General features: G+C 43.4%; 1 protein-coding gene across 1 annotated transcript; it reads right to left on the bottom strand.

Moving 5' to 3' along the window:
* Positions 1 to 7,646: 7,646 nt before the first annotated feature.
* On the bottom strand, positions 7,647 to 12,233 carry LOC115362191 (protein ELFN1-like). The gene is made up of 4 exons (XM_030056031.1): positions 11,944 to 12,233; positions 11,685 to 11,838; positions 11,043 to 11,209; positions 7,647 to 9,886 (listed from the first exon to the last, which is right to left on the bottom strand). Exons 1-4 carry the CDS (start codon positions 12,231 to 12,233, stop codon positions 7,741 to 7,743), a joined length of 2,757 nt encoding a protein of 918 aa, XP_029911891.1. The 3' UTR covers positions 7,647 to 7,740.
* Positions 12,234 to 12,557: the final 324 nt, after the last annotated feature.

Genomic DNA, 12,557 nt, shown 5'->3' with positions numbered 1-12,557 from the left:
CCATCTACCTATCAATCTATGAAGGACAAATACATATATACATCTCCCTATATATACATATTTTGTCCTTTGCAGTTTCAAATATATTACATAATTCAAAGATGCATTTGAATACACACACGCACACACACACACACACACACACACGTATCTCCAATGTAAGTGCCATTGTTTACATTCATGCTTCAAATGATTATGTTTATTCTGTTTTACTGTAAAAAAGTGCTTCAGTGCTCAAATGAAATGAATTTTGCCAGGTTGAATCCAACTGAAGTTTAAATTACAAATCTTCTCAGAGGTATTTTGATGCTCAAACTATAAGAACTGGAATGTTGAACAGCTGACGCCTGTTGTCTTCATTTCCATATATTCTGTGTGGCTGTTGTGTCGGCCAGTGGAAACAGGCAGGCGGGCAAGGCTCCAGGCAGACTCCAATATGGCTGCCAGAGCAGGAGAGTGGCAGTCGGGCTAATTAGAGCAGTTTTAATTTGCACTGCCTTGATCTTTCGTCTTAGTCCCCTTCAATCTGTGTGTGTGTGTGTATGTGTATGTGTGTGTGTACTGGGTAGGTGTAGGTGTGTACATTGTGAGGTAGTCCAGTGTCACCTTGTATGGTAAATGAGAAAGGTGAGACGGTCACATGGCTACAGAGTATCTGTCATTTAGCCCTCCCCAAACTTTCTCTGTCCTCTACTTCTCTTTCTCCACTAATTCCATTATCTTTCTCTGTCTTTTCCTCCATGGCCTGTATCCCGTCTCTTGTTTCCCTGTGTCTGGTCCCCAGTCACTCTTAACATACACCCTACAATCCCATAATGGAAGCAGCAGCATTTCAGGGTCAAAAATGTCCAGTACACCAGGAGCTGTTCATTCAGTGACATTGTTTTAAAGCTAAATACAATTACACTGAGTCTCTCACATATATATAACAGGTATAAACAGAAAATAGTACTGCCCCCCACGTTGTGATTTTATGACTGGCCTCATAAGATATTAAAACAGCAGCATGTTACATGCATTCACCCAGTCAATGACAAGACAACCCGTGTAACTGCTGACCTAATAACTCATAAGTCTTGATGTTCCCCTCTCAGCCAGCCTCGACCTTTCCGTAATGTTCTCCCAATGCTACGCCGTACATTATTAATGCCGCTTGGCCCATCGTGTGAGACTGTGTTGCAGTTTAAAGTTAGGCGCTCCCTTTTGAGGATTGATTTTAATATGTATTAATACAGTGGTGAGAGTGTTTCCTAATATTACCTTTATCATCATGCTCCGTCAAGCCTCCCTCTGCCGACTGGGCCACATTAAACTGTGGTCTTTTCGGAAAGAAAGCAAGACTAATTCCCATTTTTAAAAGAAGGTTATTTCACAAAGAGGACCCCGGGGGTGTCGGGAGAAATCAAAACTCTTAAAATGAGCAAGGAACCCTGTCTCCCTGTTCTCTTTTATCTCCCTTAGCCCTCCATTCTTAATTTTGTTGCCTGCTTTTTTTTTTTTTTTCTTACTGTTTCTGTCCTCATGTCTCCTCTAGCCTCCGTCCCTGCCGTAGGCATCAGTGTAAATGCCATGTGGGAAATGTGGGGGTCTGGGCGGGGTTGCTTGTGCCTGTGAGGCTTTTTTTGTTCTTTTTGGGCTGAGTACAGACAGCTATGGAGTGGCAGGGAGACAGGCAACATGCACACAGAAAGACATGTTTTGGTCATTGCAGCTCCACCATTTTTCCATCTATGATGTATCTGACAACTGCTTGTGTTCTTAACTTGGCGGCAGGGGAAAGCTGGAGGCTCCTTCTGCGCCATGCGTCAGCCTGCTTTGATAAGACTGCATCTAGAAAGGGCAGTGCTCAACCACAGCGCTTCAGAACTTGACTTTATGTTGGTTCTCCACCACTGTGAGTAAACATAATACCAGTAGTTGTTTGGTTGCCCTTTACAGCTGCCCCAGTGGCTATAGGACTGAAATCTGTTGTTCTGCCTGCCAAGAGTGCTCTTTAATAAGCTGTCCACTTTTCAAAGACTTCTGTGCATGTCTGTAAATGTTATATGTAATCTAAAAAGTCTGACAAAAGGATCCCAGTTTTACAAAGTTTTAAATTGAATTATGCCAAAGTCTCAATCTGAAAAACAGTAGAACTTCCGCTCTGCCATATCTAGTACTGTTCCAGGGGCACACACACACACACACACACACACACACACAATGCTACCGAGTGTGAGTTTAAAGAAAGGGAGAGCGAGGGAGATCTGTGATGTCAGATAGGGAGGAAAGAGAAGTTGGGGAGGCAGATGATGTAACCATGGAGACATACCCGACTCACCTGCCCTAGGTTAGAATCACATAGGACAGATCTGAGATGAAGGAATAATGAAAACACCCTGTTAGGACATGTGCGTTTCACACGGCCTTGATCGAGCCCCCGCACCCTCAGGCCTCTGAGCCACTTGTACTAAAGCAGCTAAAGACGAGGAGTGACGAGCCTTGCTGGTGTTGCATTGAAGCTGCATTTCCAGTCATTTCAGGGAGGATTTGGGCAGCAATGAATTCCTCTGCTACTAAGTATCTAAAGGGTGGTTTCACTTGGAATGAGGAGCCCATTAGAATACATTAGAATGCAAAACACAGATGTTTTGTCGGAAAGTCAAGAGAAGGAGGTTACCACTGACTAATATTATTTTCAAGAAGGCTGACGGTATTGTGAATCTCTGTATGTTAACCATTCAGGGTCTATGATGATACACACTCAGCTCATGGATTAGCAGCAGGGTTTCTGGATGGCGTCTTCGGTCTATATGCCGTGAAGTATCAGGCGACATTAAAATACGAGCCTGGGAAAAGTGAAAGAATAACACTGTTCCTTTGTGCTCAGCTGTTGATGCTCCTGAGAGCAATGCACTTACCTTCCTGCTTCACTGGAGCTGCTCATTACAACACTGTGGTTGAAATGGACAGTGTAACTATGTAGAGAAGGGCAGTCCAAAAAAAGAAAAACAGAGCAATGGTGCTCAGTCAGGCTCTCCTTGGTAAATAAAGACAGCTTTGTTGTCAGAGCGTCTGACAGTTCAATCCCCAACCACATCAAACTGAGCCCTTTGGCTTCCACACACACAACACCCTAAATTTGCCCTGTAGATGCTGGTCTTCATATGGATGTGCAGTCTCAGTACACAGTCTTGGGAATCGCCAAATTGTTTCCACCTTTTCTGGTGTATTAAACCCTAGATTTCAATGTGAGTTCCTTGTCAAATTAAAATTCAGCAATGTAAGCATCCTAATTTATTTCACAAAGAACATGCGCCATATAAGTCTCCTCATCCACAGTGCTCTTTGTGGGCCTGCGATCCGTTGTTGCATCACTGTTTTTTTTTTTGTTTTGTTTTGTTTTGTTTTGTTTTGTTTTTGAAGTCTGAAATATTTTGACTTATTGGGTTTGTCAATATCCATGCTCATCCAGTTATCCTAAAGCAATTTTGGCCCACTTCTACATTTACCCTCAGTTTGAGTGTGAATACATAGAAGGGGTGTAGTTTTGCCAGAATTAATATTTTACAGGGATTATGCAATTTATTTAACAGGATTATATTTAACTACAAGCCATAGACTGTTCACAAATATTAATCAGTCATGGATTAAGCAATTATTTTGGAAATATTTATTAGTTCTTATATGTCCATGACTATTATAAACCTACTAAGTTCTTAATTATACATGTAGTTATTATTATACTTTTTGTTTCACTGGTTGAGTAGTCCAACAGCACACCCAAATATTACTATAAAGTTGTAAAACCACTTTGAATTTTTAAAAATTGGCTTTGGGACCCTAGGCTGGGATTTTAATGATGGCATTAATAAGTGATCTTCTTGCTTCGAGCCTCTCAGACGCTCGGCGTGGTTGTGTGCGGCAACGCAGTGAGCACATATCAGGTATCAGGACGTTTTAGTGTGTGTCTGTGTGTCCATGTGATGACCGGCACTTTTGTTGTTTTAAGTAGCACTCAAGCAAGAATATCCAGCCATTTTCAAGGCTGAAATTAACATCCTGGGAAGGCTGAACACTTTTGGCCGCATGTGCTGTTGCTCCAGAAAAGGAGACGGTGAAAGAAAGGCTATTTTATTGTGCTCATTTTAATTTCCGACAAGAAAAAAGAAAAGAAAGAAAGAATACCTCTGAGAGATATATGGCAAAGCATTCTCTCTCCCTCTCTCTCTCTCTCTCTCTCTCTCTCTCTCTCTCTCTCTCTCTCTCTCTCTCTCACTGTCTCCTGAGTCATTCTCTTGCTGAATATAACACAAGCTTCCACTGAGTTCCTCGCAGCATGCTCCATTGTCATTTCCATCTGTTGTCAGTAGGACCTCTATTTATTTCCACTTTCTAGGCATTGCTGCTTCTAAAACACAGTTTCCCTTTATCATGCTTCAAAGAATAGCAGAGCTGATTAGGGTCGCTGTTGACTGGTCCCCTTGACCGTCTCATTATTGTCTGCTTCTAGGCTAGCGCTGCTACCCTCAGATACATGATAAATACAGGCCATTGTTCATAAACCGAACAGAACAACAAAAAAACAACAAAAACAGTAGTTAAATACATCGCTACATTGATATTACTGTTATTCAAAGAATGCTCAAGTGAGGCTTAAGAATCAAGCAATTATAAAATTGCAGACAGAAAAGTATCAGTAAAGAAAACAAGAAAGATTTTGATTTCAAAGCAATGCTCAAGTTAAAAAGATTAAAGAAAATGTAATGTTTTAAGGCTGTTGTTTAGTTAAAGCCACAATCTGGGACATGTAACGCAGAACCAACCACAGCTCGTCAGCTTCCTCTGGAGCAGAGTTGCATTGCAACATTTACTGCAATAGCACTGAGGTGTGTTTCTCTGTAGGATCCATATAGTCCTGCACCGACTGCGGTATGAGGGGGAAAAACTGTCTTGTTACCACACAAATTAATGTGCTTTTGCAGTGCTACAAACAGCTGTGGTGATTTCACTAACCCATGATTATGGCTTTAACTGGGCTTAATGACTTGAGCATTCTTAACTCGTTAGCAGAGAAAAAAAAAAAAGTTTTATACAGTGTTTCCATTCACCAATAAACTTTTGATAGTTTGCCAGCTCTGTTGCTTCTATCATGTGTTTTTCATTAGTATCAAGGTTGGAGTCAATTCTGTTTCAATTCACAAAGCAAAGAGGATGCAATTCAGTCATTATAAGTACTTGTAATTACAAATAATTTTTCCATACAGTGAATACTAGAAGCTCATTTACTCAAAATCAGTTTAACTGAAAAGGCCTTGACCCCTTCCCCCAAAATGAGTTGTTTTGGCACAACTCTGCTCAAAATGAACAGCTGTATTTTTTTATATATATATATCATCACAATTCTCCCCTCTTTTAGGCCTCCAGTGTTCAGAAATAATGCAGATATCGATATACATGTAGTCCCATTTTCGCCACACGAGTGATACTGATCACACTTCCTCTCTGTTTCACGTCTTACGTCAGGAACTTGTTCACTTGAAACCCTTGGTGATCACAAAACCCAGCACTTAATCTGCAGTGGCCATTTGACATTGCGTCAACTGGTGACATTTTTTTTCTTTTTTTTTTTTCTTTTTTTTCTTTTTTTTAGAAAGCCAATAGTTCCTTGTTTGTCTGAGAATCTGTGAAACAGAAATGACCATCTGTAGTGAGAAACTAGTCGCAAGTTTTCCATCTGACAGATCAAGACACTGTGTTGATTACAGCTTGTATATCAGAAACAGAAAATCCAGCTGATAAACAGTATTATTACGCAAAGAATACATTCATCTGTGTGTGTTCGTGCGTGTGCGTGAGTGCCAGTGTAAGTGTGTGTCTGTGTGTGTGTCTGCGTGTGTGCATGTGCTGGAGCAGTAACTGCAGGGATGGTGGTGTGTAGATACTCGGGGCCGGGTCAGGGGCTACAAGGGTCAATCTGCTACCACAGTACTTTGGTCTTAGAAATGATTGGAGGAGAGGAGGGGAGCAGTGAGCCAATGGCGGTGGATCGTTTTGTGCAAATTGTCGTTTGTTTGGCAAACTGATGTGTACTGATGAGGAAGTGAACAGGTTTGTAAATAGCAGTATTTAAAATTGTTTCAAATACTTCTTTGTGATTGATCAAGTTTGCCTGGCACAATGGCACCACAGTGGAACCAGAGTAATCCAAAAAGTAAAAACCTGGGAGTTGGGAGGAGAGAAAGAATGAATCGTGGATAAAACACAGTGAAGCTACAGTGTATCGGGAAGGAAGCTGAGAGTTTTACATCTCTCCTAAGAGTCGTTTTTTGATTTTGAACAGTGCAGATATGTTTCCCCCTGTGGGAATTGAAGACATTCATTGAAGATTAGAATTTTTAGTTCAGTTTAGTTGATTTCAAAATCAAAAACGTACCATTGTAAGTGTCTAGGTAGGTAACTAAGTTGGGATTCCGGTTTCAGAAAAGTCTGAAAGATTTCAAAACCATGTTGTACAAACAAAACAGTCACCTCTGTTGCAAATATAGAACCTCTCTCTCTCTTCTGTACAGCGTTCCCTCTTCAGGAGGATGAGGAGCAGTAGAATATAGCAGGGGTTTACTAAGAGAAATACAGGTTTCTTTTGGCTCAGCACAGAGCACATTCCTCTTGGTAGAAAAGGAGAAAGGAAATGTCTTGTCCATTATATGTCTCTGTTGGTGTGTACGTCTCTTCAGCTGAGAGGTTCAAAACAGTCAAAACACAGTCACACGACAGAGCCATGCCATATCCAAATAATAGAATATTAATGATGAGGATCATAGTAATAAGAAGAACACTAGTAATGATGATAATAATAATAATAATTATAATAGTAATAACAACATATCATTCTAGGCTTTTTAAATTCTGTATATAAAAAGAGTTGAGAGGAGAAGTTGGTACACAGTAGGGTTCTACTATCCCCTTGGTTGATTTGGCACATTTGACTCTCTGGTGAGAGCTACCTACTCATTCTCAGCACAGTTGAACATTACTGTTGCCTGGCTACCCATCCGGAATTTGTTGTTTCAATATTTCACTTCTCCCAAACAGTCTAAATCTGCTGTCTTTCAAAATGTCTGATATCACAGCAATATTCAATATTGCAGAGCATGGTGCAAAACAAAATTCCCCAGCAAACAGATCGTCTCTTCTGAGCAAAATCTCGATCAATCCATTGCCATAATGAGAATACACTGTTTGGTGAGGTTAATCTGCCATGGTCAGTTGTGATGAATGTCAGTCTCAAGGCAGATTAAAAGGGTAGCAGGCCAGAGAGTCTGTTCAGGATGGGTTGCTTGGCAACATTTATGGTTTCTGTTCTTAAGATGTTGTTTTTTTTTTTTTTTTTCTCTTCATCTCATTCAAAACTTAGTACAAATAGCTACATAGGTCTGAGCTATGATTTTCATTACATTACAAAAAGTAATTCAGTCTTTATACGTTATCTGATTTTTGTCATTAATATCATATTAGTTTGGTCCATGTTTCTCTGAAGCAAAGGCTTAATTTGTGTACAGTGTGTGTCAGTGTGTGGTTTATAAATGAATGTGTGCAAATGGATTCTGCAGATCCTGTAATTTGTATGTGTGTGTGTGTGTGTGTGTGTGTGTGTGTGTGTGTGTGTGTGTGTGTATTTACAGGTCTTTTTCATGTAGGTCTGTGTCAATATGTTGTGTATGCAGTGTGTGTTTTTCAAACTCCAGACTGGTATCCATCTCAGGCCTTCTGCTGGGCGGACACACCCTTCCAGTAGTCCAGTATGTCATGTAGATCCTCATCCTTGGCAAACTGCACCTTTCGCCTCAGTGCATGTCCGGCCGCCACGTATCCTTCCTCCTCCATGGAAGCCTGCCGATGCCTCTTGCGGTGCAGTTTGAACCTTTCCCACAGCCCCAGGGTTGGGGTGCAGAGGAGCCCTTCTTCCTCTTCATCTTCCTCGGGGCTGGAGCAGTAACTGAGGTTGTGGTACTGGGGTGAGAGAGGGTAGTGTGGAGAGAGCTGTGAGTAGGCGAGCTCCCGCTGCTTGGCCTGCCTGCTGAGGGTGAGGGGGTCTAAGACGGAGGGCTTACGGGCCGCTGGGTGGTGGTGGAGCTCCTGCAGGATCTGAGGGTGGTGCTGCAGCTCCTGGAGGTGCTGCTGGGAGCCGGGGTAAGAGTGACGGTGTTCATTGTACTGGCGGATTCTCTGGGCTTCAGCTCGTAAGATGGCCGCTGCTGGGGTGACAGTACGGATAGCCTCTCCTCCTCCACCTCCTCGTTCTCCTCCTCCTCTCTCTCCAGGAGAGGTCCTTTCAATGTAGCGGGTCTCAGAGGAGTGGTAGCCTCCCTCCGAGCGGAAGGAGCGGGGACTGCGGGCCGAACCGGGAGAGGAGGAAGTGCTGGGCCGCTTGGAGGTAGGGGGAGCCTCCATACTGTGGTGGCGCTGCAAGGAGTGATGGTAGCTTCTCCCCCTCTCTTCTCCTCTTCCTCCTCTTCCTCCCTTATAGACAGGGGAGAGGAACTCTCCTCCTCTTTCTCCTCTTTCTCCTCTCTCTCCTCCCTGATCAGAGAGAAGCACCAGCTGTGGCTCAGCAGTTGACACAGCTCCTCCGCCTGCAGACGAGGGAGATTTGATTCCCTGTTGAAAGGAGGTAGACTCAGATTTGAGGGCGTCTATACAGTTGTTGATGATCTGGTTAACTTTATCGACTTCTTTCGCAATAGTGGAGATCTCCGCTACTGAGCCCTGAGGGTTGGCTTGAGGTGACATATCTCTCTCTCTCTCTCTTTCTCTGTCTCTCTCCCGCTCTCGCTCTCTTTCCACCCCAGACCCTCTGACTTCCATGTAGTTAAGTTTAGCAGGCTTGTGTGCTGGTGTTTCTATCACCTCCTGTAGCTTGTATGGATCTATCTCCCCACCCTGGGGCAGGTAGGGCATCCTAGACAGACTCTCTCCAGCAGCAAGCATCTGTTTCTGGGAAACCGAACCCCCTCCTCCACCTCCTCCCTCTATCTCCCCTCCTCCACCGTACTTGAGCTCTATCAGAGTCCTCTGTATCCTGCTCATCTTCCTCTCCTTCTCTTCCATCAACCTCCTCTTCCTCAGGCAGTGGACAACAAGGCCAAGGAAAAGAAGCATGCCAAACAAACAGCCCAGAATGGTCATGATGTAGTGGGTGGCTGACGACTCGTTGGCTATCCTCCCTGCCCCGGCCCGCCGTCCTGTAGAGATGGTTAGACAAGTGTGGTTGAAGCGCAGGGAGTTCCTTATTGAGGCGACACAGTACGTGTAGTCTGTGTGAGGCTTTAAGTTCTTCAACTCAATGTCCTCTTTTTGACTTCTCAAGTTCTGTATGTCTGTGAAGAAACTGTTGTTGTAAAGTACCAAGATGTACATTTTCCGGTATGGATGCGGGATTTGAACTGTAATCACAGCACTTGAGTGCAAAACCTGTTTTAACTTCATGACTGGATTAGAATCAAAGAAGATGGGGCTCAAGCTGATTGGCTCATCAGGAGAAGCTCCAGAAGGACAATCATCCAGTCCACAGGGAGAGGCAAAATCTGGGGGCGGGGTGGTGGAATCGGACGAGCCAATCACAAAGTATGGTGTCACACTGCTGCCGTCATCTGTGCAGACGATGCTGAGCATGTGCAGAGCGTTGCGGTGGGCAGCCATGCGTGGGTTCTGGCTGAGGAGGCTGTAGCCAGAGAAACCTGCAGGGGAGTCGCACACCATCCGCTCATTGGTCCTGTTGGGGAACACTGAGAGCCAGCGGAGGAAGCCCAGCAGCTCACAGGAGCAGTTGAAAGGGTTGGTATACAGTTCACAGGTGGTTAACTTAGTGAGTCCAGAAAACAAACTGCCATCCAGCACTTGGATCCTGAGAGGGATATAAGGAGAATGACAGATTTAACCCCCTGAACTCATAATTTCCTTAAATTTCCTTAAAGTAGCATTTTTTCCCATATTGTATGACAGTGGCACATATATATTCTGCATCTACTAATTGTAACACTTCACTGAAGCTTCATCACACTCATTTTGAGTGAAATATTCAAACCCAAGGATGCCTTTGTTTTGTGGCTGCACCATTATATCAAATTGAAAATATCTAAATGTCTTGTGCATCATTTTATACATGTTTTCCCTGCAATTCAGCAGGATTTATTTGGTATCTTTGGAAACCTTTGGATCTCCTCTAGAATTTAAAAGAAGGTGCTGTGGGTTTGCACAAAGCTCAGCAATGCAGCATGCATTTGTAATGACAAGCCCACTGATGGGACAGTCAGGGTTAAAGAGGACAATTCCACCATCAGACACTGTTATATCATCAATCTGTGATGTTCAGTGAATTCAAGTTTTTTGTGAGAAAAGGTTGTAATTTACTTTTTGCATCTGTCCACTTTCCCTAAACCTCCTTTGTCCCCTTCTACCTGAGTTAGTGATGTCCTAACTGACCTCAGAAAATGTGTCTGAAATTGTTGCATCCAGCTGCTGTGTTGATGTGTAGGTGGAAGGAGCAATAGTGATCATGATAGCAATCATAAGAGCAAGGGAGCAAGTTTTTGAAGGTGGTAAAAAGCGAGAGAGGCCTCTGGTCTGCTGAGGCAACTGCTGGTAGAAAAATTGGTATCTCTGCCTTTTATATGATGGATAGATGGATTTCTCTCCTGTATGATTGTGGAGCTTTGGAGCAAAATGGCCAATCTGAAAAGGAGCTCACGCCCTTTGATTCTGAGGGACTGCCATTTATCATTGATGGTTAAGATCGCTGAAAATGTTTCGTCTATTAGACTTCATTATAGTTGTGCTGAAAACATCAAATAGGACGCCACGTCAGCTATGTTTGTTATCCACAGAAATAAGAAATATTCAGCACGAAAATAGAGAACAGACCCAGAGATTCAAGGTGCACTGTCAATAACTGTTTTGTTCTTTTTTAACAAAAGTAAGGTGTCTAACTGTTGAGTCACACTTGACAATACAGCTACACTCTGCAGTCTTTTACACACAAACACACATGCATAGTTTTGTACCTATTCATGGAGAGGTCGATATTCTCTATGTTGGGGCATTCCCAAAAGGTGTTGGGCGTAACGGTCTCAATGAGGTTGGCTTGCAGGTAGAGATACTGGAGCTTGCCCAGGCCTCGCAGCATCCCCTCTGTCAGGTTCCGCAACTTGTTAAAGCCCATCTGGAGAACCTGGGGACAGAAAGACAAGTGGGATTATTCTAATCTCTGTGGAGCTGGCCAACACCAGGCATCACTCTCTACAAGCGGGTAACATACAGTACAAACAGAAGACAGTCGAGTACAATCCCTCATGTTTCACATGCTGATCTAAGCCTCTACACTGTGCTGTACTGACTTAGATATTTTCTGTTCACATTTTCCCTCCTGGCAGAACTCCAGCACTTGTGGTAGATGTGTAAGAATACCAGCTCATTATGGCTGTGTTCAGCTCAGTTTGGTGAAAATACTTTGAGCTTTTTCGTGACCATTTCTTGAGGCCAAAATGGGTCTTGCCTTTTCCCCTGTGATTGTGTTTGGGTCTCTGAGCACACGCACGAATGCAATGCACAAATGGCTGTGTTTGCTTGTGTGTTAGCACTACGTGTGTGTGTGTGTGTGTGCACTGAGAGTATGCATGTATGTCTGAGTGTATCTGATCACTAACCTGCAGGTTGAATTGTGCTGAGAACGCTCCATCTTCCACATAGCTGATATCATTCTTGGTGAGGTTCAGATAAGTGAGGTTGCCGAAGCGGCTGAGAGAAGAGTAGTGGACTGACCGTATCTTGTTCTCATTCAGCCTCAGATCCACAATAGTGCTGTTGAGAAAAGTACAAGGACTGTAGAGTTTGGCTAGGATTTAAAATACTGTGGAGGAAACTGATATGCTGTCATGGAGCCAGTAGTTACAGAAGTTTTCTTACCTGTTAATGTGGGCAGGGATAGCCTCATAAGGTGGCTGGTTCATACTGCAGATTGCTAGCCACACAAAGCCTTTTTCCCCCTCGATGAGCCAGCAGTCAGATGTCACCATCGGCAACCTCACTACTGACAGCAGGACGAGCCAATAGAGGAAGGACCTAGCTGTTGACAGGGCCACTGATGACGAAGCTCCGATCACTTTATGTCTCTGCCGCCCCAGCCCTGCCCCTTGGGCTATATGGGATGTCTGTACGGTATCCATGGGAGAAATCCGTCCAAAGATGCTTGCCATCTAAGGTTTATTTATGCAGGCTAGTGCCATCGAGAAAGGGAGTGTGGGGGTTGTGGCGTGCTTTTATGATAATACCCCAGTGTACCTTGGCTTGGTGTTGCCTGTTTCTTCAGAATGGTGTCTATAATATTTAAGCTGTAGTCAAACCACACAGCTTGATATGTGCCTGTGCCCGCTTTACTTTACTTCTTACTCTTATTCTAACTGTGAGTTGAACTTTCAGTTTTGTTATACGTCCTGTGTAACGGCCTCAGAAACAAAGGATTAAATAAAGAACAAATGAGTAAGAAAAGGGATATATTCCCTCATTGGCAGCATGTGTGA

Source organism: Myripristis murdjan, chromosome 1, assembly GCF_902150065.1.
Source record: "Myripristis murdjan chromosome 1, fMyrMur1.1, whole genome shotgun sequence".
Lineage (NCBI taxonomy): Eukaryota > Metazoa > Chordata > Actinopteri > Holocentriformes > Holocentridae > Myripristis > Myripristis murdjan.
The sequence above is the reverse complement of the archived record's forward strand: the minus strand, read 5'-3'. Positions and strand labels throughout refer to the sequence as shown.

What these genes read in the sequence shown, in the direction of transcription:
- LOC115362191 (XM_030056031.1), bottom strand. Translation starts at nt 12,233, where the DNA reads ATGGCAAGCATCTTTGGACGGATTTCTCCCATGGATACCGTACAGACA. An exon ending in ATCCCTGCCCACATTAACAG is followed by an intron (nt 11,839 to 11,943) that starts GTAAGAAAACTT and finishes TTTTCTCAACAG; the next exon opens with CACTATTGTGGATCTGAGGC. An exon ending in CAGCACAATTCAACCTGCAG is followed by an intron (nt 11,210 to 11,684) that starts GTTAGTGATCAG and finishes TTCTGTCCCCAG; the next exon opens with GTTCTCCAGATGGGCTTTAA.